The sequence below is a fragment of the Micropterus dolomieu genome, linkage group LG04 (genome assembly GCF_021292245.1).
Source record: "Micropterus dolomieu isolate WLL.071019.BEF.003 ecotype Adirondacks linkage group LG04, ASM2129224v1, whole genome shotgun sequence".
NCBI lineage: Eukaryota > Metazoa > Chordata > Actinopteri > Centrarchiformes > Centrarchidae > Micropterus > Micropterus dolomieu.
Window position 1 is genome coordinate 24,869,454 of NC_060153.1, and position 27,408 is coordinate 24,896,861.

The 27,408-nt window shown below is 40.4% G+C and overlaps 2 protein-coding genes across 7 annotated transcripts; both read right to left on the reverse strand.

Moving 5' to 3' along the window:
* Window positions 1–957: 957 nt before the first annotated feature.
* Window positions 958–8,359, reverse strand: odad3 (outer dynein arm docking complex subunit 3). Of its 3 annotated transcripts, XR_006824710.1 has the most exons (14): window positions 8,161–8,359; window positions 7,414–7,535; window positions 7,224–7,301; window positions 6,671–6,862; window positions 6,434–6,535; window positions 5,584–5,709; window positions 4,746–4,868; window positions 4,420–4,569; window positions 4,116–4,276; window positions 3,866–4,022; window positions 3,529–3,678; window positions 1,657–1,744; window positions 1,323–1,564; window positions 958–1,012 (listed from the first exon to the last, which is right to left on the reverse strand). XR_006824710.1 is itself a non-coding variant. In XM_046046560.1 (13 exons), exons 1-13 carry the CDS (start codon window positions 8,237–8,239, stop codon window positions 1,440–1,442), a joined length of 1,653 nt encoding a protein of 550 aa, XP_045902516.1. In that variant the 5' UTR covers window positions 8,240–8,358; the 3' UTR covers window positions 958–1,439. The 3 variants fall into 3 exon arrangements, 2 of the variants coding, with proteins under 2 accessions (XP_045902516.1, XP_045902517.1); XM_046046560.1 differs by having other exon boundaries at window positions 958–1,564; window positions 8,161–8,358; XM_046046561.1 differs by having other exon boundaries at window positions 958–1,564; window positions 7,414–7,608; window positions 8,161–8,301.
* A 569-nt stretch (window positions 8,360–8,928) lies between these two features.
* slc44a2 (solute carrier family 44 member 2) lies at window positions 8,929–27,247 on the reverse strand. Of its 4 annotated transcripts, none has more exons than XM_046046559.1 (22): window positions 27,072–27,244; window positions 19,250–19,298; window positions 19,104–19,177; window positions 17,823–17,907; window positions 17,574–17,658; window positions 17,353–17,478; window positions 17,177–17,237; window positions 16,909–17,035; window positions 16,019–16,102; window positions 15,656–15,768; window positions 15,441–15,572; window positions 15,257–15,356; window positions 15,044–15,136; window positions 14,538–14,622; window positions 14,072–14,334; window positions 13,831–13,925; window positions 13,172–13,275; window positions 13,005–13,078; window positions 12,787–12,857; window positions 12,607–12,695; window positions 12,429–12,513; window positions 8,929–9,801 (listed from the first exon to the last, which is right to left on the reverse strand). In XM_046046559.1, the coding sequence occupies exons 1-22, from the start codon at window positions 27,106–27,108 to the stop codon at window positions 9,692–9,694; spliced, it is 2,142 nt and encodes a 713-aa protein (XP_045902515.1). In that variant the 5' UTR covers window positions 27,109–27,244; the 3' UTR covers window positions 8,929–9,691. The 4 variants fall into 4 exon arrangements, with proteins under 4 accessions (XP_045902515.1, XP_045902514.1, XP_045902513.1 ...); XM_046046558.1 differs by lacking the exon at window positions 27,072–27,244 and adding an exon at window positions 20,852–20,952; XM_046046557.1 differs by lacking the exon at window positions 8,929–9,801 and adding an exon at window positions 10,769–12,164 and having other exon boundaries at window positions 27,072–27,247.
* Window positions 27,248–27,408: the final 161 nt, after the last annotated feature.

Below are 27,408 nucleotides of genomic sequence, written 5' to 3' on the forward strand. Positions count from 1 at the left end.
CAAGTGTAGTCTAAGTTAAATCAACTTTATTTATATTGTCCAAGATCACACATCTGCCTCTGTAATGACCTTTAAAACATCATACTGTTAAAGTCCCCATGGCTACTATTAACTTATGTAATTTACAGAGGCCTACAAAACTGCTACAATAAAAAAAAAAACGTTTCTGTAGAGTTTAGACAGCAATGGACACACCAGTATCTGACAGGAGAGAACCACCAGTCAATGTTGTAAATGACATTTAGAAAATGAATGCGACATGAATCCTGCTGCAGATGAGGTTACACCGACTCTTATTATATCCTTCCCTGGAACTTACCACACACACGCACAAATGAACACCTAACTCTTTTGATTCACTGGATCCATCAAAGAGCTTTTGTCTGCAGCCATAAGTTGTAGGTCTGTTTAAAACAAGTTAGTCATTCAAAATCACCTGCCATGGTAACCACCTGTGAGTTTGTCAGATAGACAACTAAACATCATTAAGGTGACACCCTAGACATTTTGGTATGAAGAATTATTGTTCTGCTAATAACGCTCATACAACAAGACAATCCACCTCTTTAACGTCCAAGAGCTGGCTCCGTCATCATCAAAGAATTTGAGCATAGAGGCAAGAACCATTTTTGAGATGCTACACATAGCAGAGATAGTTCAGGTGTTGGTGCTACACGTCTGCAAGCAGGGAAGGTTTCACACGCGGCTCTGTATCACACCTTCTACTGGGACAAAACAGGTGCATCGATATTGTTGATTTGATTCATCCATTAAATAAAGGCTGGAATCGTCACCAGTGTTGGCTTTCAGTGGGCTTTAGGTTGCAGTGCATCATATACGTGAGATAAAATCTATTATATTCACGGTGAAGACAGAGAGAACCTTTGTGCACAAGTTACCAGTTTCATCTGTATACACCCATTTATGGTAAAAGATAAAATATGATAAAAAGCATAATAAATGTTTTCATTTTTTTATTGGCTTTCCATGAAGCAGAGGGTGGAATTCTGAACTGTGAAAAAGAAACAGAGAAACGAGTGTTGGTGCAACAGTGACACCAGACAGAGAACACGTCAAAACAAACACAGCTACGCAACAAGTAACCCGCTTCCAAGGCACAAAGATATCCATTCATATAAAATAAATTATCATCTTGAAAGTGTTAAATTGTGCTCATCTTTTGTCATCTAAAAAATACATTTTCATTTGTATTTTCAGTCAACAATTTACCTAAAATATAAGAATCTTTTTAGCGACTGCGAGGACACATAATAATATTTGTAGAGGCCAAACAATAAATGGTTAAAATAGCAAAGAGAAACCTTGGATGGTCCATATAGCTTCTTCGTCTTCAACTCACAGTAAGCTAATTTTCCTCTCAAATCAGTTTTGGGGTCAGAGCATTTAATTTCCTTGAGTCTTGAGACTGTGGTGCTGGATCAGAACTTGCCCTTCTTCTTTTTCCAAGACTTCTTCTTGGACTTGGAGTCAATGATCAGCTGAGACTGACGCTTCAGCGCCTCCCGTGAGATGATGTCAGCCTCGTCCTCTTCACTCTCCTCCTCTGAGACACAAACGGCGACATTTTGAAACGAAGAGCAATTTAGATTGTGTGCTTGTACTGGTGTGTGTGTGTGTGTGTGTCTCCAAACTCACCGTCATTGAAGAGGTCTTGTCTTGGGTCTTCAGGCAGCTTGACACGGGTGTTGTAAGCTGGCAGTTTCTTCTCAATCCTAACATAGAACTGCTCAGGGCAAAATAAAGAGACATTGAATATTCTGACTCAGCAGTAAAACATTTATTTTTGCCAATGGTGATTTTCTATATTTAACGTTAATCCTTAACAGACCATATTTCCATGTAATCTGGTCTTTTTTAATGCCCAAAACAGAATGAAATGTGATTCTGAAATCTTACAACACTGATCAATAATATTCCTTGTCAATGACAATATTGATGGAAAATATTAACATTAACAAAGATCAAGTCATTCCTGATCTTGAAAAGGCCATCCATGCTTTCATCTCCTCCTGACTTTACATTTGCAACACACTTTATTCTGGTATCAGCAGGTGAAACATCCAAAGACTACAACTTCTGCAAAGCTCAGCTGGCAGACTTTTAGCGTGTACTAAGAGAAGCGACCACATCACACCCGTCCTTGTTGCCTCTCACCCGTGAGTTTTAGAATTTAACATTTTACTTCTTGATTTTAAAGCCTTTAATGGTCTGGCTCCGGCCTATATCTGTGATCTGCTATCTCCCGATGAGCTGATCGCTGCTTGAGATCCTCTGGTAGGGCCCTACTAATGGCTCCAGAATCCCGATTTGTCACTAAAGGTGACCGGGCCTTTGCTGTCTGTGGAACTCCCTGCCTGGAGATCTCAGGCAGACAAACTCGGTATCCTCTTTTAAATCTCTTCTTAATGTTAACTTTTATCTTACAGCTTATCCTTGAGTACTAGTAATAACTTGAGTAATAACTGATGGTATTTGTTAGGTATTTTATGTTTTAGATTTTATTTACTTTTATTATTTGAAAAGTGCTATATAAATACAATTATTAATATTATTATTGTAATTTTTAGTTTAATGCCAGTATTAAGCTTACTTTTCATCTGTACGCAACTGATTTTATTTTTAGGCCTTACACAATGTAAATTTTACATTTATCTTAAATTAACTATTCGTGAGGGAACTATATTAGTGTTGAAAATGTATGTATCAATAGAATATATCATACAAACCACTAACCAGTGTTTTATCAATTCTTATTGTATTATATTAGTATAAATGCATGTCAGACTTGATGTACTTCTTTATGCTAGAGGTACAAATAGTTTGACCAGGACAGCCAAGCAGTTTGCAGTAGCAGCCATGCAAACAAGGCTGGACTCATTTTGAAATTATCAGCTCAGAGTTACGTCAATTGCAAAGATTATGCCGTCTAAAAGGGATCTGAGAGTAAAATAGTCAATGTCATTAGTAAAAGGCCTACAGACTGTTACGCGTTTCCTATGGTACACTCTGATATCCTATGTTCTCAAACAGAGAAGGTGCTGCTGAGCGTTATTAATCACAAACAAACACTTCAGGTGGCTCTACTTTCCATTCAGATAAGCTATGCAAGCGCTGCAGCATGCATGCTCACATGCTCAGCCATGCTGTGTTCATTTGTCGCACTGTGCTATGTAGGCTTAAACGAGAGGCACAACATGCCCTTTACCAAAACTGCATTTATCACTAAAAGTTCAAGCTGACGCACAACCCTTACAGGAGGAACACATACTACTCTTTAATGATGTTCCCAAACCAGTTAGAGAGATATATTATTGGTAGATTATGCTGAACAAATGACCTTCATCAGGCATCTCATCGGCGACACCTATTTACGCGTGTAATGCCAACATTCTCCGTTAATGAGGACAGTATGTACGTCATTCATCTATCTGTGCACAAACCTTCTGTTCAAGTTTATGAGCACTGCAAATGACACAGTTTGAATATATTGTGGAGCTGTTGACTCACCTCCTCCTCTTCCATCTCTTTCATAACAGCAGCTACATCTTTCCCCTGAAACTCCTCGTGCAGCAACTGCAACTTCAGCTCACACTGGGTCATCAGCTCCATCACAAACTCATCTGAGTCTGGAGACACCTCAGCCACAGTGTCCTCACTCTGGAGAGAAACAGAAGGTCAACAGACATAAGCCTGACTGGCATCAGACATTTTTAAAGAAAAGGAATTAAAATCAATGATGGATGTGTTGGTGGGGGAAAAAGAAAATTTACACGCATTACGACTAAGCCAGACCATGGGAGTTATCAGTTAAACCTATAGTTGGACAACTTGAGGTCGAATTTACCAGTGTGATGTGCTGAAGTTTGTCTGCGAGATGCTCCACTCCGGCTCGGACAGTATTGAGGGCTTTAACAAGCCAATCCAAGTGCTCTTTACCTGCGTCACACCTCTGTTGCTGAGCCTGCAGTTGCTTCTCACATTCCTCCAGCATCTGTTGGTCACTAATAAAAACCACAGAGAAATAGCAGAGCCTTGAAAATGAGCATTACACAGCTGCTTACGCTAAGGCCTTTGTTCCTCTGCTACTGTCTCACCTGGAGAATTTAGCCTCTCCAGAATATTTCATATCCTGGAACTCCTGGTTCAGGAGCTCCCTCTGCTCCTTCAGCTGCTGCAGAACCTTCTCATTCTCTGCCTTCAGACTTTCCAGATGTTCATGTGTCTCTTTTTGTGAGATGAAGCGATCCACTATCTCCTACACACATGAAATAAAAATGTGTAAGCACTAATAGAAACCACATTAATGTACATGCATAGACGAGCCACACACACACTCACACACACACACTCACACACACACAGCAGGTGTAGCAAATCCTTCTCTTTCCACGTCTATACCTGTATATTTGTGACTCCAGTGGCCTCTTTGATGCGTCGGAAGGCCTCCTCAAAAGTGGAGATGGCCTTCTCCTCTTCACCTGCAATCCTGGGGGTGCTGCGCTGGGCCTCACTGCTCAGCTCATCTGGCTGCATAGCTGTTCTCTGAGCCTAGAAAATTTGACAATAATGAATAAATAGCAATTGCATGTTTAATCTTGCGAAACATGATTAGTGCGCGTAGGCAGTGAGAAAGCAGGTGATCAAAGGAGGGAACAACATCAAAATACAACCATCCACTACAATCTTGAAGTGTACATTTATATACACCACCATATGTGTCTCACCCTTCTATCGACTTTTTCAGCGTGGGCCCTGCGCTCCTCAACCTTTTTCCTGTAGCTTGCTATTATACGCTCTCTCTCCTTGCGCTCCTTGTAGAGCAATTCCTCTTGCTGCTGTAACTCAGCCTGGCAGGAAGAAGAAAGGGAAGGAAAGGAAAGGGAAGGGAAGGGAAAGGAAGATGGAATGGGAGGGAGGGAAGCAGGTGAGACAACAGAGGGAGACAAACAAAATGTTATAAAGAAAGCAGGGAAATTTGAGGACTATAAATCAGATACAAGAAAGAACTTAATAATTAATTCAAAAAAAGACAGAGAAGAGAGAGCAACACTGATTTGGTGGAAATTAATCTGTATGCACAATGTATAGTGATGAGGTAGGCTAACGCAGTGGTTCTCAAACTTTTTCATGCCAAGGACACCTAAATTGACACAGATTAGACCACGGACCTCCATTTGATAAGATTTTTGCTTTTAGATGTTTTATTACAGGAAGTGTATAAAATTCATGGCCAATATAATTATTTTGTCATTGTGTTACTTATGGATGGACTGAAAATAAATTATTTTTCTTTTCGCTGGGGACCCCCTCAAGGTACCCTCAAGAACCCTGGCCCCCACTTTGAGAACCTGAGCTATTGTATGTGTACTTGCGAGTTATTCACGTGCATCAAAATGAAAAGGACACAGATGAATAAACACTGAAAAAGACTTTGTAGCTGCTTTACTTGTGACTCATTTATCTTATATCATTAGTAATGACAGAGTGAATGAATCATCCCTCTGGCGCTTTCACTAGCAACATGCATGTTGTAAACTCATAGCAAAGGAGGCTGCAGGTCACCTTAGCAGCTTCTTTAGAGAGCTGGGCGTTGTTGTTCATGATCTGCATGTTGTGTAGCTCATCTCTGTGCTTCAGGATTTCGGCTTCCAGACTGTCCAATTGACCCTGGAAAGTCAGACTCTCCTCCTGACGTGGTGACAGTGGAAAAGTGACAGAAAGAAAGAGAACAGAGGACAAAAAATATGGATGTAAAGAGTGAGAGTTACGTTGAGTTTTAGGATATTGAAATGAGAAGATCATAAGAATACTATTGTGACACTATGACCTAGACCTTTGTATAAAATATTACTTGCTAAGCATTAGGTTGTGGTCCAGAAATTGAAGCTTGATCTATTAATGCACTTAGGTTGCATCCAGATAATAACTTTAACAAAATGTCTAAAATATCAATGAATGTATGTGCATTGTCTAGAACTGTAATTTAAAGAGACTATCACGTTACCTGAAAATAAAGAAGGGAGGTCAAGTTAAGTGCAAAGAAAGGTAAAGTGAGCCTGGAACAGGAAGTGCTGTACCATAGTGTAAGTTTCAATCAACGTTTACATATGACAAACAAAGTGCCACAGCACTGCAAAGAACCATTATCATAAATTTTTCCTGTGCATGATACCTAAATGAAAATGAATGGCAGACTGTGTACAAAACGCTGATGATGTTTAACCCATCAGCTCATGGCAAACAGTTTCCATATTTGTACTTCTATTAATCCATTAAGCCTAGAGTGAAAAAACAACTACATAAATTATAATAGCTGAATGCGCGTGTCAACCATACTCTGGCAACATGTCCACCAAGTGAAGATGAGTACAAAACATTACTTTGAGGCTAAAAATGTTTATGCTTGAGTAACCTGCAGATGACTTTTGAGTTTCAGGTAATTAGCCATGATGTTCTCAGCCTCCTTGCACTTAAACTGGGTCTTCTCCAGGCTGTTCTCCAACGCCCGCAGGTTCTGAAGACACAACACACAACACTGTTTATAGAGCATGTACTTATGTACTATTCTTGTGTATTTCATTGAGAGTGAAAAGAAAAACAGTGTTTTCCATGTTTTCCACATCTCTACATGAGCCTCAGAGGTAACTACCATGGCATCTTCCTCTTTTTGCCGAGTGCGAGCATCAGCAGACTGTGATCCACTGCTGCCCTCTGGTTTCATTCTCTGGTATTCCATCTTCAGGTCTTCCAGGCGGCGCTGGTGAGTCTGGCTGGTGTGTTTTAGGGCATTGAGACGCTTCATCTTGGCCAGCACCTTCTGGTCTAGCACTGTCAGGGCTGCCTGAGAAAAGGGTAATGACAGGGAGAGTGTGTTTGAGCAAAACAAAGACACAAATGCAGACATTGAGTGGGGACAGACAGAGTTATATACTTGCAAGCAGTCTCAAACTATAATTTATGTCACTTAAATAGTTAGACACAAGACTTTTTCCAATTTAAACGTTGCTGTTACAGCAATCAACAACAGGTGAGGTGTCAACAGTGGGAAAAGTAAAACCTAAGGTGAAAATAGTCCAACAATATTATTTTGTAGTCCACTATATGAATCTTCTATGAATTATCTTAAATTAATAGTAAGAATGAACAACAACGACACAATGATGCTATGAACCTAAATAAGTATTTATGCTCCTTCCTCTCACCTTCCCCGTCATGTTGCGGTAGGCATCCTTCTCCAGGCCTCTGTTATGAAAGGCCACTTTGATGATATTCTCATCACCCTGGGAGGCCAGACACCAAATTAAGTGCGAATGAGGACATAAGGAATAAGTGAGGACAAAAAAAGAAGCAACACATAGCTGGTAAAGTCGCCTCTATTTTATGGGGGCTTACAGCATTAGCTTCTGCCAGTTTTCTGTACAGCTTCTTGTTCTCCTGCCTCAGCTGGCGGATGGACTCTCTGTTCCTCTTGATGGCGGACTGAGAGCTCTCATAGTATGCAGCCCTCTCGCCCTCTGGTGGACACATTTAATAGTTACACCGAGATGGGCCGTGTCTGTCTGCCTGCCTGCCGAGAATTGCATCCACCTAATGGGTGATAACGGCCATTTATGCTGAGAAAAGAGGTGGAAATCTCAGCAGCTAGCCCGCAAAATTTGATCTGCCGAATTATGCATCCACCTCTTTGGGTCCTTCTCAGACACTTTGCTGTGCTCACTGATCAAACAGCATAATCACCACATTTATTTACTGAATGTCAAGGAATGGTACTTCTACTAAGTGTATTAAAATATTAAAGACTCTAAACGTTCATAAAATATATACTTCGAATCATTTATCACCATTGATGAAGCCCACGAAGAATATTTACAGCGTTTAAAAGCGTTATTTGGAGGTGCATGCAATTCTCTGCAAGCAGGCAAAACTCGGCATAACACATGTACACCGTTACCGTCAGATAATTATTGACTAAAAATCCAAGTTACATTAGCTAACTGCTGTTTCTGATGGATTTCCATATGGGTTTACAGTGGCTAGGCACATGGTAACCTAAACATGACGGCTAGCTAACTGTAGCAAAGTTCACGTCCTTCAGCAGTAACTGAAATCAACGCTCAGACTACTTTGAAACAAACTTACCGAGTAGTTGGATTTTACGCTGCATCTGCATAATTTGGTCATGAAGCGGAGGTTTCATTGTATCGGCACTGAACGGCATTTTTTTTGTGCTGTGTTAACGTTACTGCTGTACACAATTAGCATTGAGAAAAATCCCCACAGTCAGTGTTAGCTTCGCCTGTAGCCTCCAGCGTTGCCAAGCAACCTGTACACTTAGACCAGCGTGGGGCTCAGTTTCAATTGAACCCTGTCGAGCTACTGGTGAAAAATACACTCTGGTCTCACTTAGAGTGACTGTTAGAAGCGTGTGCTCAATTAGTTTTCATTCAAAAACTGTATTTATGTGATAAATAGGACTATTTGCAATATTCACTAAATATTTTATTGCACCACTGAACGCAGAAATGTCACCAAATGTTACAAACTACCAAGTAAAAAACTAATATAAAGCTTTCTTACAGACACAGGAAGCATACAGCCTGAATGTAGTAAACTTTGTATAGCTATTAGGCCTATATTGCCTGATTATGATGAGTTAACAGATTTCATAGCTGAAACTATTTGTATGATTGTAGCAACACAACAAATGTTCATGTTTGAATGTTTATAAATTGTAGATGGATTCTTAAAGATTGTTCAATGAGTAGATCTAACATATCTGATGCTCTTAGATTTTAAATGACTTTGTCCATTCTTCTAATTTTTTTTTTGTCAGCATTACCAAACAATTTACCCTGATAAACTGATAAAATAAAATAACAATCCAAATAAACCTAAGAAGCAGTGGGCTTTTGGTTTTTTGAACACAGATATGGCAACACAAACTTTAATTGGTTTACAACAAACTCAGAAGGTAATGTAAAACGTCTACAAACTCAAAATGGGGACATTAATCATGGATATTTTTAAATTCAGTGAAGAATATGAACAACAAAAAACACAAGTCATTAAAAAAATAAAAACTGCAAGTGCAAAGTTAAACCACTTGGGTCATTTGTAATCTCTTAAGGCTTTCAGTATCATACTAACCCTTTTGCCTACAGTTTAGCAACTTTACTTTGGTGAGCTGATTTAAAACAGTGCAATAGCCTATAGTTAAACTGATAAAGCACAGCTTTACTCATGTATCAACAGCCATAAAGTGGCGGTATCATTGAAATATATTGGACCCTTCAAAGCTTGAAACTGTGTGACAGAACACAACAAAAAAGAACAAAATGTACAGTCAAAAAGAAAAACATTAGTTTTTAAGTTAAACTGTTTACTTAAATGAACTACAGTTATCATCTGTAACTCAAGCTCGCATGTTCTTTCTGTAATAAAATCACACTTGGTGGGCAAGCACAGGGAGAGAATGGTTTTAAGGCTTTGTAACAACACACAAAATGACCAATAATATCATACAGACAAGATAAATGAATCTCACAGCAAGGCACAAACAAACATACTGTTCATACATAATGTAGCACAGAAAATGGCACTGTAATCCTCCCTTTGTTCTCATGGTCACTAACACCATATATACACAAACACACACACACACATCAGTGACTTAATCTACAGATTTGGGCCCTTCATTGGACTTGTTCAGGAGGGAGAGCAGGTTCTGCGACATGAAATATGGCCTCTCTGCTGATCCATCATTGCGCTCCAGATCCTCCACTGTGACATGGACAGAAACAGTTGAGGAACAACATTTTCAGTGTCAGCACACTTACACTGAATAGATGCATTGTCTATCTATTGTCTGTTTTGCCTTTCAGCTCATTAAGAATTAAAGGGCTATTACAGCACTTTTATATAATAAGGAGTCTTGCAAGAGACAGTTACAGAGTAACTTAACACCAGGCTGACAAGCAGTGTGTTGCTGCCCCCTTTGTTCGAAAGTTTCAAGTCCGCTGGGTTTGGTTAGAAGTGTGCTCTGTTGTACCTGTAACCACACCCAACAGTGATGTTACCGGGTCCTTGAGTACACCGGTACATCACTCCAGCAAGGTGAGAAGATAAACCACTAGAGGTCAGGAAAAACAATATTTTCAGGAGGTCTAAACTAAAGAAAATAAAATAATGCTCCAAATCAGTGGTTCCCCACCTGGGGGCCTTCCTTCTGAGAAGCAAAAATCGCTCTTTGGCTGCACAGTTTACAAATCACACAGTCCATAAACTGTGATTGGGGCCACAAGTAGACATTGTTTAATTTTAAGGGGTCACAGGCCAAAAACTCTGGGACCCTCTGTTCTATATCAATGCAGCAGAGGGAGAGTTGTTCTGATTTTAGTCCCTTACATGCATCAAGTTACAAAAACCCAGGATACTACACTTCCCATAATGTAACAGTATCTGAATCTGTTTGTTAGCAAATGCCCACAGCTTTGTAACACAGACTTTATGTCTAAAATTTGGAGTCTCAAATCCCAGCCTGTGATAAATCAAGGTATGTCAACAGAGTAATTTCCACAGAAAGCATTTCACAACTGTTGGCTGAGTAGTACTCTCCATGACAAGTGACTTTAATATGTAAAATGTTTGGATCGTTCTGGCTGACTTTGTTGGACATGAATACTCACCTGCTTCCAAATGCCAAACCACCTTGAAATCCGTGTGTATACCCATAACAGAACTACGCTGATTAAATACAATCACCTTTAATCAAGATTTACATCCAATAAATATGGAATGTCATCAGTTATTTTCAGTGAAAATCAACTCTCAACATCTTTCACAAGGTGACAAGACAAAAAAGGTACAAAAGCATCCAGATATTTAAGATGTTAGTTGCGAGCATTCAGAAGGCCATGTCTACACCATGCAGCACTTAGAGAGAGAGAGAAAGAGAGAGCGAGAGAGAGCGAGAGAGAGCGAGAGAGAGGACAGAGCAAGGCAGGTGGGATCAGTGAACAACTGGAGGGGCCCGTAGAGAGGTCACGATGGCTGGGTCATGGCGACACAATCACTGCACTTACGCCAGTCCGAAATACCAAGGCAAGTAGGTGGCATTACAATACATGGGATCCCATCTTGTCGAGGATCTCTACAAGGCCAAAGCCAAAAAATAATAGACACTATTGTATATATAAGTTCCATAGGAAAAAAAGATCCAATATTCATACAGTATATCAAATATGTCTGAAACATTTTGGCGTCAGCTGGTATTGTTGTAAATAGTGAAAGAGATTCACCATCGAATGACGTGTTTGTTCTGGCTGTAAACAGGGTACTTAGTGGTTCTGTAGTGCATTCGTTAACAGGATTAAGACAACAAATATTAGTGACAGTAATCAGGCACAGGTTCAGCACTCACAATATTCTACAGATCTTCACAATATAAAAACCAACACTGTTCTAAAACCAACACAAGAGATTTGTTTTCAAGCTACAGAGATGCACTGGGCTTTTTGACCTGCTTCAACCTTCACATGGCGACCACAATTTTCCCCAGCTGGACATCACATCACCCACACAGCAAGGCGATCTGAAATTTTAGCGTGTTGTGTGCTGTACATTTAACATGTCAAAAAGTTGTAGTTCTTTCATTCTTTCTATCTACTCATGTGGTGCAGACGGAGAATTTTCTTCCTGCAATTCCTCTTTCTTTTCACCAGTCTCCTCTTTCTCAGCCTCCACAGCTGGAAGCGGAGCCTCCTCGGTCTTTCCCTCCTGCTTCAACTCCTGCTTTTCGCCCACCTCAGCTTCTTCTTTCTTTTCAGCCTCCTCTGCCTCACCAACTTTTTGTTCTTCATTTTTCTCCTCCTTTGGCTCTTCAGCATCTGTCTTGGACTGCAGAGGCTGCTCCTCCTCGTTGTCCTGCTTGAGCACCGTCTGCTGTTTCAGTTGGATCTCTCCATCATGTTGCTGCTGAAGAGGGGTTTCCTCTTCTAGTTTCACCTCGTCTGCGAGCTTCACAGAATCAACCTGCTCAACGCCATCTTCCTCCAGCCTCTTTGTTTTGGAGAGGATCTCGTGCAGCTCGGGGGACATGAAGTAAGGCTTTTCAGACGAGCCATCATTTCTTTCCAAGTCCTCACCTTTTGCGTGTGTGGGGAATGCATATTTTGCGTTTTTGGTTGGGTTATTGGAAAATTAGGGGAAAATGAAAACATGAAATAAAGGGAATGTGTGAAAATAAAGTAAAGTGAAATTAATGGGAGGAATGAGACAAAGAGAAGAGGAGTTAGAAACATGGCTGGAAGAAGAAACCAGCATCTCAGCTTGAGACAGTTGTATGAGTGCTTGAAAGAAGAGAGATCTGCAGGAGATCTGGCAGAACGTTACTGAATGAAGTTACTTACAGAAGCAGAGGAACAGTGTGTCCACACACATGGCGTACACGCTGAAGAATCCATGGGCGATGAGGTAGGATCCCACTATCACTGTCTAGGTGAAGAAAATCACATACATCAAGGTCTCTGCTGGGGTGTCAAAGCCCAGAGGTGAGCTCAAAACTAAGTTATACAAACTGTCTCTCACCAGTATGGGCACCCAGTAGTAGTTCAGAGATGGAGCAGCGTCTTCTACCGCTTTGATTCTTCCAGAGAAAAAGAAGAAAGAGAAGATACCTGTGCAGAAAAAAAACAAAGACGTGAATTGGTGAATTTAAACAAGACTGATCTCTCTCCAGTTTGGGTCTAAAAATAAAATCTCTCCTACCAACAATTCCAACGATTAGGAGTTTCCCAAGAAACAGCAGGAAGTCGGTCACTTTATCTAAAACAGCCACCCTGTGATGAAATGGGCACATTAGAGAATATGAAAGTAAATCAGCAAATTAAACTAGGCTAAGAATAGCTTAAATATTATAATATACATGTTGTAGTGTAAGGCTTATAGATTTAAACATTGTGGATATTAATATAATGAAATCCCACCTGATAATGTTCCTCATGAGAAGGAAGAAGGCATCTCGAGCTGAGGGACAGAAACTTTTTCCATAGATGGCAATCTGGAGAAAAGAACACCAATAACAATTTACCACTTTAAAACCTGACCAGACCCAAGATCTCTCATGCAGCGGTGTCCAGTTACAAGAACTCACCATGATGTAGGCATTTCTGTTAAGGAATTTGATACATTTCTCCAGACACCAGAAGCAGCACTTCATGCAGCTTAGCAGGAATTTAGCAAACCTGTTCTGAGCACCTGAAGGATGAGAGCGAGAATGTTTCAATTACAGGAACAAACTATGACCGGAAATGTTTACATAAGCACAATAATCTGATTATTTCCTGTGTTCAGGTCTTACTTGGGTTAAACCAAGTTTGATACCCTGTAAGTGTCCCTGTTGCTATAAATAAAATCAGATATGATATTTTGTGCACCTGTAAGGTGGAGGATATAAGTATGAAACAGTTACTTGCATGAAAGGTGCAAACTACATAAAGTAGGTGGGAAAAATAAATAAAGAAATGTTTGCACCAATAGCAGTAATATTGTACAAGGTTTGAATATCAGTGTGTACAGGCATCTTAACCAGGTCTTTTATGATTGTTGTATTAGATAACCTGCATTATTCTGACCTTCGGCATTACACTTGGATCTATGCAAAACCAGGATTCAAGACAAACCAGCTTAACAATATCCAAAGTGCAAACACACACAGTCACTGATAAATATATGACAATGATGAAGATGCACAGTCAGCACCCAAGTAATTTAAGAATTCAGTCATCTTGTTCTAAAGTTATATCTTCTGACCTTTCAATTTTTGATCCAGGTACTCCAGAAAGACCCTGATAACCTGGACTATAGACAGGATCAGAGAGCCAAAAGCCAGAGAGCCTGTGTGGTATCTGGACAGGAGGAGGTAACAGAAGCCATCTGTGAGCATGAACCACTACTTACTCAGGCAGGGTAAGCCTCACACACACGTTTTAAAATTACACAGATACACGTAAGTGGACAGACTGCACACACAAATACAAATTCAGCCTCTAACCGGAGGGCCCGTCCCAGCGAGGAGAAGATGGGGAATGCAGGAATATCCTCAGGCTTCTTGAAGGCCCAGTAATACGAGGCAAAGGCCCCTGACAGAGTGACCTGGCCCAGGGCCGTCACGAAGTTGGCACACCAGAAGAAGAGGAAGACATTGTAGAACTGGAACAGGATGAGGTATTTGTGGTAGAGCGTCTCTCCACCATAAAAGGCAAACAGGCACTCTGCATCCGGACACTGTGCTGAAGCGTTGGAGATGTTAAACGTCTGGGGAATGAGAGAAGTGTAACACCTCAGGAGTTATTGATCATACAGTAAACTGTGATGCTGTCAGGACATTCTCAAACAGTTTCTTCTTAAAAGGTGTCAAGCTGAATGAGCTGAATATTTGTTTGGCTTTTTGGCTGAACTTCACGCACACACACCTTCATTCAGTTCATATAATGTGGCAGTGACATTTATAAGCGTACCTTGGGATCACAGGTCTCTAGTGCGTACTCACACTCAGAGTTGTTGAACACTTTATACACCTGCTCATTAGAGGTGGATAAGAAACTGGTCAGAACGGTCAAGGAGATTATGTCAACAAAGGGAGGATATCTCTGAAAAGGTCACTATCAAGAGACATCTGCATCTGTTTATAAATATATGGATGCAAAGGGTACAGTCTTCAGAAGTAGAAAATATAATGGACTGAAAGTTTTACTGAATTGGCTAATTAACATAGATCATTAATCAAATTAACAGGTTAAGCATTTAATTAATTTAGGTAATTTAAAAAAAAATTGTGCTTTTGGTTTGTCTTATTTTTATCTTTTTTTATATCTTAGCATATTTACTTGATTTATTTTCTAATATATAAAGTATCAATAAAAGAACTATGCAGTGTAAGATTGGGAATTTAATTTGTCCAATCAAAAAAGAAAAGTGACACATATTAGTGTTTCGACCATCATCTGGAAAAATAAAAGGATACACAGCAGTGATGGCCCAGTAAGCAATCACCACAGCCAGGAGGGCAAAGGTCAGCAGTGGGTAGAACAGCGAAGACATCACGTGACCAACAGCTCTGAAAAAGAAAACATTAATCGAAAGCTGTAAATACAACATTGACATATTATTACCATTTAATATTGTTATGCTAAACATGTTACATTTACATGTTTACAATGCACGTTGCCAGACTGACCTGCTGGCCTCTTTGATGAGGGCGATGGCAATCATGATTCTTTTCCTGAGGAAGATGAGTAGCAGGATGATGATGACCTCCACAATAGCCAGGATGATCACTGCAAAACAGTGAAGGCATTGAATTAACAGGATTATACTCCATACTGACATCTAATTAAGACTGAAAGTGTGTTTGTGCGTACTGAAGGCCAGCCAGGTCTGTCTGATCTGCAGGTAGACAGAGAAGTCTGTCTGCAGTCCCAGGTCACGTATGGTGACGTCAGCGCCTGCCTCTCCCTTCAGACTTGCATACTCCATGTAACAGTGAAAAATCCCTAAAAGAATCGTTCAAATATTTAGAAGTTTTTCATTTTAATAAAAGCAGCAACTTTATAATTTATACAGGCTGAAGACTTACCATATCCAATGACTAGAATAACCAAAACAATCATGACCCAGACCATGACGCCAGCCAGGAATCGCAGCAAGACGATGAAAATCAAGCTGACGACCATGGCAATCACCAGACCACTGGAGGAGGTAGACACATCAAACATTTTAACATACTGAGAGTTAACAAGAACAGTCTTTAAGCATTTATGCCTGTGATCTTAACAGTCGCAGTCATAATCATATTTCACAGCTATGATAACTGTATGTGTTTTGATAATTACAGTAGGTCATCTGTTTAGTGGCTATAAAAAGTCGTTTTGTCTTGTGTTGTACTGAAGTTCTAAACAACACTATTCTGTTACTGTAAGTAGAAAGTGGACAGACTTACAGCAATATCCAGTGCCAAGACTGAGTGTAGTCCTCAAAGATTCTCATGGCCACCTGACGAGCTTCAACAACCACATTTGATTTCCTTTAACAAAAGTAAATAAGTTAAAAACAAACTACCACTGTCCAGAAACTTAGTAAAAGGTTTGAGAAACGGTGGAACAATTAAGAAGACTGTGTGTCTCGTTTAGCTGAAAACTTTGGTAGCTAACATTATAAAACTACACTAACTAACTAACTGTATAAGCATCGTGTATTCTGACACCTTTCAATCAGAACCAGCATCAACTTTTTCAACAATTTGACCTACAGCAGCTCAACTGTTGGATCAGACTACACAGGCCAGTCTTCTCTCCCAATGTGCATCAGTGATCCTTGGCCGCCCATGATCCTGTTTGCCTTCCTTGGACCAATTTTGATAGGTACTGACCCCTGCAGACCGTTTTGGAGATGCTCTGACCCAGTTGTCTAGCCATTACAATTTGGCCCTTGTCAAAGTCACTCAAATCCATTTTTCCTGCTTCTAAAACATCAACTATGAGGACAAAATGTTCACTTGCTGCCTAATATATCACACCCACTGACAGATGCCATGGTAACTTGTCCTTGGTCATTATGTTATGGCTGATTGGTGTATTAATCAACTAATCCATTACATGAATAATTGTTTCAGCACTAATTCTATCACACAGTTACTGGCCCATTGCATCTGGGAGACCCGTGCTGATTTATCAAGCAAGTTAGAAGTATAACAGAATTGTACCGGTGTTTTAATCAAGTTGTGAAACACTAAGAGACGTGTTGAAAAATGTTCTTAATATAATATAATCATATTTTGTGTATATGTGTGTTGCCATACAGTGATGGCAACACACATGGTGAAGGACTCACTTTGATGCCTCCAGCACATCTGTGGCATTGACACTGACGCCCCTTCCATTATCAACAGTGGTCGCATTTCCCACCACCACCACCCCATCTTTCAAAGTTCCCAAGGCGGGGAGGCAGCGACGCGTGACTGTGGAGGGAAGAGATGATCCATTAATATGGTTTGTTTCAATTTCACACAAAAATAACAGAGCTAAAGACAAATAAACAGCTTGTAGTGTGGGAGAAAATTAAGTAACTTTAGGTGAAGAAGAACAAGCTTCTCACTTACAGGCTTTACTGGGCATCAGCATAGCAGGACACAATTTATCCTTCAGGATCTCGGGAGCACTCTGAATCATGTAAAACATTCAATGTACTTTCAAAAACATCTTTTGTCACACTGTAATGTACATTTCACAGTAAGCATCTATACAATGTGAATAATCAAAGTATTTGAATATGTACCAATCTGGCGAAGTCCACTCCTTCCTTACAGAATTGTTGATAATATTCACGGTCTTCTTTGCTGCCTGTTGGACCCCTGGCTTTCACCAATGTCAGAGGCCTGTCAGGACAGCTTTCCACACATAACTAGGCACAAATAACAACATACAATCATGACAATTAATGTGACTGTTAGAAAGGATAAATGTTGCAATAAAACACAAGCAAATATAATTTCTAACCTGTGTGGTGGGACACTGGAACTCCAGCAGCACCAGGGGACTTGCACATTTCAGGATGTTGAAGTAAAACAGAAAAGGTTTCTTCCTGTTGTGTAAGAACAGTAAAACAAAACTGATGTTTATTTATGATACAGACCAAATAATAAAGTTCCAAATGAGGGCTAATGAGACAGTAATACCTATCATTATCTGAAATACACAACACAGTCTTTATGTGAAAGATCATGTTCATATTGTCAGGTGACTCACTCCAGAGGTGTTCCAGCTTGTCCGCAGAACTGCCCCCTGCTGTCTGTTGGATAGATCACTTTCCTTGGGTCACCCTGAGACCAGGCTACATGGAAAATAATTTACATCATTCAGAACAAAGGTGGACATTCAATCAAACAAAAATAAATATTAAAGCTGGAGTGTTGCACATGCTGCTCTTGGCTATCACCAGATCTTCCTATAAATGCTAAATTAAACAAACTGTATGTTTTCTGACATATTTGTAATTTCGGATGTATGAATTACCTCTTTGTTGACGATATGTGACGAAAAGTAAACTCATACTGCAGCAAAGACATGGAAAAAGGTTTGCCGTACACACACACACACACAGTGAGGTGCAGACCAGTGTGACTGACGGCCGTGGCCACAGCCAAACAATTTAGTTTCACAAACTAACCCACATCATAACTGTCATGGTTTGGGTTATAGTTGTGTATTTCCTGTTATATTGTGTATTGAATCCGTCCTGATGTGTCTTTGTTAACTTCACTTCCTATCTTTTTATGTTTTTCCACCTGTGTGATTGTCTGATTAGTTATACCCTTCATTATGCTCACCACTGTAGTGTATTTAGTTGGTTTGTTACCCTCAGTCTGTCCCGGTTTATCTTTGTCGATAGACCTTACGTTCCAACCCTTGTTAGATTTGTTTGCCTGTGTTGGGCTGTTTACCTGGCTATGACCCTTGCCTGCCTTTCCACATTGTAAGCCTTTTGTTCATGTTTGTTTTGTGCCTTTTATTAAATCTTTTAACTGTACCTCTTCTGCAATTGGGTCTTATCCCTTGTTATCCACCTAACCTGTTAGCATTATTGTTAATTAGCACATGTTCAGTTACTCTCAAATTGCAGTCACAGACTCCAACTCTGTTAATGTAGTTGCCTTAAGTTTTGCAAATCCTTTATGGCTTACATAAAAAAAACCAACATGGGTACCTCTTTGTCTTTCTTAACCTAATGTCTTTCTTTTCTTGCCTGCATCAGGGTGGTGTGGTTTTACAAATGTACTGCATGTTTTGTACTAATGTTGTACTTAATATCTATGTTAGGCTGCTTCTAAATAATCTGGGAACAGCCTTATACATCCTGATGAAGTCAAGACAGCCCAAAATGTGTGGCAAGTAAACCATGCTGTACATGTTTAGACAGTCTCAAATATAAAAGTAGATAATGCACAATAATAAAAGCAGGATTTCTCTAAAATCATGCGTCTAAGCAATGAAACAGTGCATATTGTAGTAATGACAGCTCAATCTTACCAAGGATTCCCACAGCAAAGTACCCCAACAGGGCTAAGATGAAGAGAATACAGCAGATGACATCTGTGCAGCCCCTGAGAAGAGGAGAATATTGATATTGGTGTCCTGTACTACAGAAAGAAAACAATTGTGATCAGTGATCTCACCTGTTGTGAATCGGCCCTTTGAAGTTTGGGTCAAACTTCCTGGACTCCCCTGGGGATATAAAAAAGACAACAGGCTTGTAAGTGTTTTCTACTATAAAATTAATTTCAGACTTCTGATAAGTCAAACACATGCATTAAGACTAGATCATCAAAAACTAGTGGTGTCACTTCAGGGACTCTCTTTGCTAGCCACTTATAATAGTAATGAAGAGAGCTGTTAAACCGCAACCCTATTAACCATGCAAAATAAGAAGAGGAAAAAAAGTAGTTTTTGCTGGCCAGATAACTGCATTGAAACATCACAATATTAAAAGTTCTTTGCTGTTCTTAAATTTTGTCCTTTGCCACTCTGTGACCATCGGTCTATGTCATGAAAGCAAAACTGTATATTGTAAATGTCACTGCAGGAGCACAGTACAATGGCAAATAATGTGAACATGCAACTGTATCGTTCATATGGTCTTATAATTAACATATTTTTCCATCTCCATTTCCTGTTGGTATCTTTACCGTCATTATGATATATAAAAAGGCAAAATACATTGTTCAATAGCTTTTCCAACAGTACTTCTGAAGTGCTTATTGTGTGAGGGTGGCTATGGCAATATATGTATCCCTAATAGTTCAATCAAAACTGAAACACAGCTATAAATCCATTTCAGTACATTGCTTAGTGACACAGATATCACACTTAAAAGAATTTATTGACTTCACATAGAAAAATCACTATTCATCTGCTTATGTACTTATTTTTTTTGGCAATGTAAAGGCTTGTTTCCCATGACAATAAAGCCCCAGGGAACTGGGAAATGTTTTTTTCTCCTCAATAATTTACACTTTATTTGAAATTATTAAGTTATTAGTAACTACAGTAAGGTGTATGAATAAGTTAAATGTATGTGCGCACACAGAACACTCTGCATACGGGAGATACACGAGTACAATATATACAGTACAATAAGTTTAATCCCATGTATTGACAAGACAGGACATTTTCTAGAACAAAAGAACAGACAGTCATGCCTAGCAACCCACAAAATGGCTCCCTGGCGGTTGTGAGCTCCCCATGGACATCTCTAACGGCCATGGAAACACCTCAGACACAGCAGAGGAGAAACATCAACCAGAGCCACTCTGCTTACAGTGAGCTCATCATGAGCTAACACTGCCAGTCAACATTTCCAAAGAATAATGAATATTCTCATCTGCCATTTTCAGACTTCTGAATTGCACATTGAAATATATTTTACACAGGAAATCAGCTTAGGAAAGAATTCAGCTGTGTGTAAACAATCTCTCTCACCAACATCCTTTTGTACCATAACCATACTCTGAGTTATTACACATCCTGTCACATTACTGTTAAGAGTCTGCGTTAACAATTTGCAGAGACGCAACTTGCACCACCACAAAGACATAATTGGACTGCTGTGGGTAATATGGGACTTAAAACAGTCCACTAACATGACATTTAGTAGATATACATGAGACATTAGTCAATGCAGCAGCAGTCTGACAAGCTTGAATAATGTTAATACGACATTCAGCTACAACTTCATTTTTAGGTTCATCAAATCTAGCCCAGGCAGACTGTTACAGTACCGTGTCTTTCGTATTTTGTCATTCTGTCGTTCTTTCTCTCCCAGTTTTCTCTCATGGACGTGTTTATAGATTTTCTCCGTGCGTTGTGAATGGCAGTTGTTTCTTTACATCTCCTTCCTGTGTGACCTCAACCTCTTCACTTCCTTCTTTCAGTCTATTCAGCTGTCTGCCTTCACCTGCTACTCCCTCTTTGGTCACTCTCTTGGCTAAAGACTTCTCAGGGGGGTTGCAGCAAAAAAAACCGCGTTGATGGGGGGAAATGAGAGAGAAGCAGCAAAAGCAACAAAGACTTGTGGCGCTTGTCAACCTGCTGCTTCCAAAACTGACTAAAGACATCTGACTACAGGGATATGTTTTGAAATTAAAGCTGTCTTTCACTCTGCCATCACAACAATTATTTTAGGCTGAATCAACAGAACTGTTTCCTTGTTACAGCTAAACTCTACCTCAAAGTAGTCACATGACCAAAATAAATAACACTCTCTGCTATAATTGGTTTATCTCTCTCTTTAACCCTTGTCTAGTAAGAATTATAGCTTTCAATGTTTTCTTAGCTTCCTGTTTCTACTTTAAGCTGCATCTTCCAGCATTTAGCACCCAGCCCCCCCCCATGTGTTTTTCATAAACAATGGTTTTATGCATTGCTAAGACAATGATTTGGTTATGAAGAATTGTGCGTGTCTGATACACATAGGAGGCAGTGAGCTGAACTGTTCATCAAAGATAAGACCATCCTACGTGCTCTCTGGTGGCACATGACTGCAGACTGGTCTGCCCACTGCTGTCATGTGATAGACTGAGACATGAAATACACGTTCCTGTTGTTTCATACACAGTGCCATGTCCTTCACCATACAAACTTTCAAACTTGCAGCCCAACAGATACTGGATGTTTGACGCTGAAATCAACAAGGAATAGTTTTGGGAATGGCACTTATTTGCTTACTTCTTCGGTAAGAACATGAATAAGCATATTTCCCAAAATGCCAAACTATGCCTTTAAAAAAAAAATTATAATGATATATGAGGCCATATTCATGCAGACATAACAGATGACATCCGTATCTATGTACTGATTAGCCTCTAAACAGTATGCTGTTATTTTAAAACAAGTCAAGATTGTTGCCTGTATAGTTGTTTTTGAAAGAGCTGTACAACTGCCAATTTGTTTTATTAAAAATGTTTGAAAAAGACATGTTTTGTGATCAGGCGAGAAGCTTCCGGTCTGAGACGCGACGCCAACGCATAAGTCCCTTAAACCTGCATTTTATTTAATGGCCATAAGAGGACGACTCTTCTGGTAAATTATGGTCCCATTTAGAGGAAAATAGACTATAAAGCAGAGTATGCTTCAGGGTGGGATTATCTATGAGTGACAAGTCGTTACCATGGTGACTTGTCAATCAGGCTAGAGTGACTCGTACCCTAGGCACAGTGTAAATTTAACCAGCGCTGCTGAAAAAGTGTATTAGGAGTTGACTGTTCACTTTCTCTGGTGAGTACATATAATTTCAATCACAATCACAATAATCTCTGTTAAAATGACAGTTAACGTGAATTACAGATGTACCTAGCTCACGGCCACACACGGCCGTTAACTCCACCATCTCGTCCAAATATGGTCACGTCCGTTGCAGCTGGTTGCAAAAAAAAATATCAACATGGCAACGCCCTATCAGCCAAACTCAAGGCTTCAAAACGGCAGTCCACGAACCAACGGGTGACTACACAATGACTACGTAAACTTCTTATACACAGTCTATGTTTGTGATATGTGTTTTTTAATTCAAGAAATATTGTGTATTTCAATTCAGTTTTAGACTTCAAGGACTGACATGTTTTTGTTAACCATAATAATTCTCTCACATAAGAGTTGCATAAAATAACAGGGTGCTGTATTGTCTACTATCCTGGCTGCAGTTAGACTCAGGGATATTAGTGATTGTTTGCATAGTATTTATATACAAAGTTAAAAGGATTTGTTGTTTCTGTTTGGTCTTACTCCCTGCCAGCTCCCCCTGGGTGACACGGTATGTATACATTTCCTTTTCTCCTTACTGAAGAGGGTAAACATTGAAGGTGATTTTTTTATCAGCCTTTCATTTGTATGTAGGACCATCTGTGAACGTGAGAGCCACAGCTCCATTCCAGCTGGAGAAACAGGCGGCTTTTTGCCTGCGTTGTGCCACAAAACAATCTCTGAGTAGATTTGTTGTGTAAAGGCCTTCAAATGTCTTGTTAATTGTCTTTAATAGTTTTTTTATGTAATGTCCAAAATTAATGTGACTGGTTTACAAATGTTGGTCTCAGTAAATGTCAACCAGTGTCTCTTCTACCATTTTTATCCAAAACTACTGAACGGGCAGTATTCAAACAGGTCTCAGAATTCCTCTCACGGAATGACCTCCTAGATCCATACCAGTCTGGTTTTAAGAGTGCCCACTCTACTGAAACGGCTCTTCTGTCTGTAACAGAAGCCCTAAGGTCAGCTAAAGCTGCAGCCCAATCCACGGTTCTTATCCTGCTTGACCTATCAGCTGCCTTTGACACAGTCAACCACAGGATCCTGCTATCCGCTCTCTCAGCAATGGGCATCTTGAGTAAAGCACTCCTGTGGTTCGAATCCTACCTCTCGGGGCGTTCCTACAATGTTTTGTGGCAAGGACAATTATCCTCCTCCCAATGCCTCTCCACAGGGGTACCCCAAGGCTCAGTGCTAGGGCCCCTTCTCTTCTCAATCTACACCACCTCACTAGGGCCGATCATTCAGTCGTACGGCTTCTCTTACCACTGCTACACAGACGATACGCAACTCTACCTATCCTTCCTGCCAGGCGATCCCACCGTCTGGGCGTGGATCACGGACTGTCTCTCGGACATATATGCATGGATGAAGGCTTGCCACCTTCAACTAAACTTCTCCAAGACTGAACTCTTGGTCATTCCAGCCAAGCAATCTATCCACCATAACATCAAACTACAAATTGACTCCTCAACCATCACTCCAACCAAGGTGCTGAGAAACTTGGGTGTCATGATCGATGACCAGCTGTCCTTTTCAGACCATGTTGCTGCTGTCTCTCGGTCATGCCGCTTTGCTCTATACAACATAAGGAAAATCAGGCCCTACCTCACTCAGTACGCCACCCAGCTTCTGGTACAGGCCATGGTTATCTCTCGCCTCGACTATTGCAATGCCCTCCTAGCAAGTCTTCCAGTTTGTGCAGTGAAACCCTTACAAATGGTTCAGAACGCAGCAGCATGTCTGGTTTTTGATCAGCCCAAAAAGACTCATGTCACTCCATTACTCAGTGACCTCCACTGGCTCCCTGTGGCCTCCAGAATCAAATTCAAGTCACTAATGCTTGCATACAGAGTGACTACTGGGTCTGCACCCATCTACCTAAACACCATAACACAAACTTACGTTCCTTCTCGGCCGCTACGCTCCTCCAACAAACGCTGCCTGGCTCTGCCATCACTTCACACAAAGCAATCCCAATCCCGGCTATTCTCATCTGTGACACCACGATGGTGGAACGAACTACCACACGCCATCAGAGCAGGGACGTCCCTCTCTAACTTCAAGAAGCTCTTGAAAACTCATCTCCGAGAACACTTCCTCTTATAACACCTCTAACTCCTAACCTCTAACATGCACGTCCTGTGCTCTTCTCTTTCTATCCCCTTACAATTATCTTGTATTGATTGCACTTTTTTGTTAACTCTTACTTCCTTCCCTAGGTATTTACCCCATTGATGTGATATGTACTATGAGCTCTTACTAGTACTTATTGCTGCTCTTACTAGTAAGTATTGTCAGTTGTAGATCTGTATTTGATGCTCTGTTGATGCTTGTATGTTGTTCACTTTGGATAAAAGTGCCAAATGAGTAAATGTAAATGCAAATGTAAATGTAGAAACTTTAAGAAAATGTTTTAGTAAATAGACATTAGGTTTTTTAGCCTGGGATCCTCAGGTACGTCAATACATACTTGATGGGCGCTGGTGCTGAAAACCCACAGGGCCTAACAGACTAGTCTGCGTGATTTTTAAAAAGTGAATGGAAACAAATGTGAATACTAAAAGTGGAGTAATATGGCTTCTTCTGCTGAAAATATATGTCATGGTTGTGTGTCTGTAATATATATATATATATGTGTGTGTGTGTGTGTGTGTGTGTGTGTGTGTGTGTGTGTGTGTGTGTGTGTGTGTTTTTTAAAGGAAGTGATGATGTCATGAGTGATGTGATTGACTAATGGGCCCAGAGGGGTTATCAGATGAGCCCTTCCCTGGCTACCTTAATGGGTTAGCAGCAACTGTGGTTGTTTGGTGTGTGTGTGTATTTGTGTGTGTGCGCAGATGAGGACTGTACATGCACGGAGACATTTATATTCCTTTTGGTCTCCCTTGCTATTTTTCATGATATTTTTATCTTTATATTTAGTCACAGAAACTACTGTATGCGGATGCATCAACAGCTGTTCATGCTTCACAAAAACTCCCCTTTTACAGCTATTAATGAAGTCATTGGCCCACATACTCTTAAAAAGGACAGGAGAGAACACATTAAAGTCTATTTTTGCAGGGTTAAATTCTTAAACTCTGACTACCACTGGCTCAGATCACTCTCTCTCTCTGTCTCTCTCTACTCCTCACAGAAACTGCTTGGATCAAACAGCAAACGTTTGTCTGATTTTTCCAAACCATCAGTTACCAAAGTCCAAATGACAAGCTCTTATTGTTTAACATTTCGCATTGTCTCTGCGTGCATGTGTGTGTGCAGTGCACGTAGTGTGTGTGGTAATGAATCTGATAGTTTGCCAGATTGATATTGACTGGAAGCCTCTTGACTGTGTCTACTGAGTATGTAGAGCAGGCAAGGCTGAACACAGTCCAGGCGGTGCAGGCTGCAGCCTGCCTGCCTGTACACACACAGGCCTAGACAGACGTAAATTGTAGTAGTACTAGTAGGCAACCAGGGACAGCTCACAGGTCAAACTGCTAATACAAACTGCTGTTTCAGAATACTGGTGAGCTGGAATCTGTATTGTGTGCTTGAATCGTATAAACCTTTATCTCCAGTTTAAATGGGCTGTGGTTTTTTACCTTTCATGGGGAGGGGAGCTATGGAAAAATAGCTTTTTACATGGTAACAGGAAAGCAACAAGGAAATGCTCCACAGTGGGAGCTCCATGGATTGATTGATGAGGATGTGCATTGTGGGTGTGGGCTGTTGGGAGCATCGTTCATTGTGAAAGAAGCAACAACTCATCTGTCAAACAGCGTTAGTGTTGTCTTCCCAGTTAAATACCAGTGTGAAGACTGCGGTTTGCTTTTGAGCTGTCTATGGCTGTCCTCCCATGTGACAACACTGACATGGGGTCTTAATGAAAGAATAACACCGGTTATGAAAACTTCATGACTCAACAGTCCATATGAACAACAACCCAGCCCAGACACAAGAAGACCACGCCAGGCTGCTAAGTTGGTGCTGGTGGAGAAAATGCACGTGTGTCACACATAATAATCAGTGATGAGTCATGTCTTAGGCTGGTTTAGGGAATGGATTTTCCATAATATGTGAATGCAAAAAAAAATCGGAGTGAACAAAAACAATTTACATCTGTCAACTGCATGAGTGTGCATGTGTAATCATCTGTGTGCATCTGTGGATGAAATGACCATATGCCAATCTACAAAGCCCAGGGGAAAACAACCAAATACAATATCTACTCCTGCTATGTGGTATGTTTAATGTGGGTTCCTGCGATACAGAATAACCAGAATATGAAGGCAATTTAATTCCCATCAAGATAGGCCTTGTTTTAATAGAAGGCAACCTACTTTTCTTTGTCAGCCTATGTTATCAGTAAAATTTAGCCATATAGCAACAAGAGCTGTGTAGTTTTGGTTCCATTTGAAGCTATATTTGGTTTGTATGCTGCTAACCATTCATTTACATTATGCTGCCTTCATTCACTGTTTATTGTCAAATGTAAAAAATTAAGACAAATGAAATGTAGCCTACATTTTCTGACATAAAAGATGAGAACTCCTTCGAAAATAACCCGACAGAAGAGATGACTCCAGATCTGCATAAGACCCATGAGGTCCACACCCATCCATCCCTTGCAGTCATTGTTTCCATTTCTTCGCCCGTTTGGAGAAAAAAAAAACAAAGATCGAGGAGAAAACAGTAACATAAACCTATTCTTACCGTATTTAGGGTCCGGATTTTTTTCCTCCAGCTCCATTCTCACACGCTGCTCGGCTCCTCGCTGCTGGTCAGATCTTAGACAGAGCAGTTACCATGGACATGTCGAGGGAAAAAACATCAATAACAGTGGCTACTGTGCTGAAAACCCAAGTGAAGCACGGCGCATTTAGACTCCAGGTTAACGGAGAGGAAACCCAGCCAATGACAGCGCAGAGAAGGGAAACAGACAGCTGCCACAGCCAATCACAGTGCTCCTTAGCGGGACAAACACATTTCTCTCGCCGCTACTTCAATGGAATGTGTAGCGTGTTTGTGAAGGCGTGTTTCTATAGTCTAA

What these genes read in the sequence shown, in the direction of transcription:
- odad3 (XM_046046560.1), bottom strand. Translation starts at nt 8,239, where the DNA reads ATGCCGTTCAGTGCCGATACAATGAAACCTCCGCTTCATGACCAAATT. An exon ending in ACCGCAACATGACGGGGAAG is followed by an intron (nt 6,863 to 7,223) that starts GTGAGAGGAAGG and finishes CCCTTTTCTCAG; the next exon opens with GCAGCCCTGACAGTGCTAGA. An exon ending in AAGAGATGGAAGAGGAGGAG is followed by an intron (nt 1,745 to 3,528) that starts GTGAGTCAACAG and finishes TGCCCTGAGCAG; the next exon opens with TTCTATGTTAGGATTGAGAA.
- slc44a2 (XM_046046556.1), bottom strand. Translation starts at nt 20,906, where the DNA reads ATGAGAGAAAACTGGGAGAGAAAGAACGACAGAATGACAAAATACGAA. An exon ending in ACAGACCTGGCTGGCCTTCA is followed by an intron (nt 15,357 to 15,440) that starts GTACGCACAAAC and finishes ACTGTTTTGCAG; the next exon opens with TGATCATCCTGGCTATTGTG. An exon ending in ACAGAAATGCCTACATCATG is followed by an intron (nt 13,079 to 13,171) that starts GTGAGTTCTTGT and finishes TCTTTTCTCCAG; the next exon opens with ATTGCCATCTATGGAAAAAG.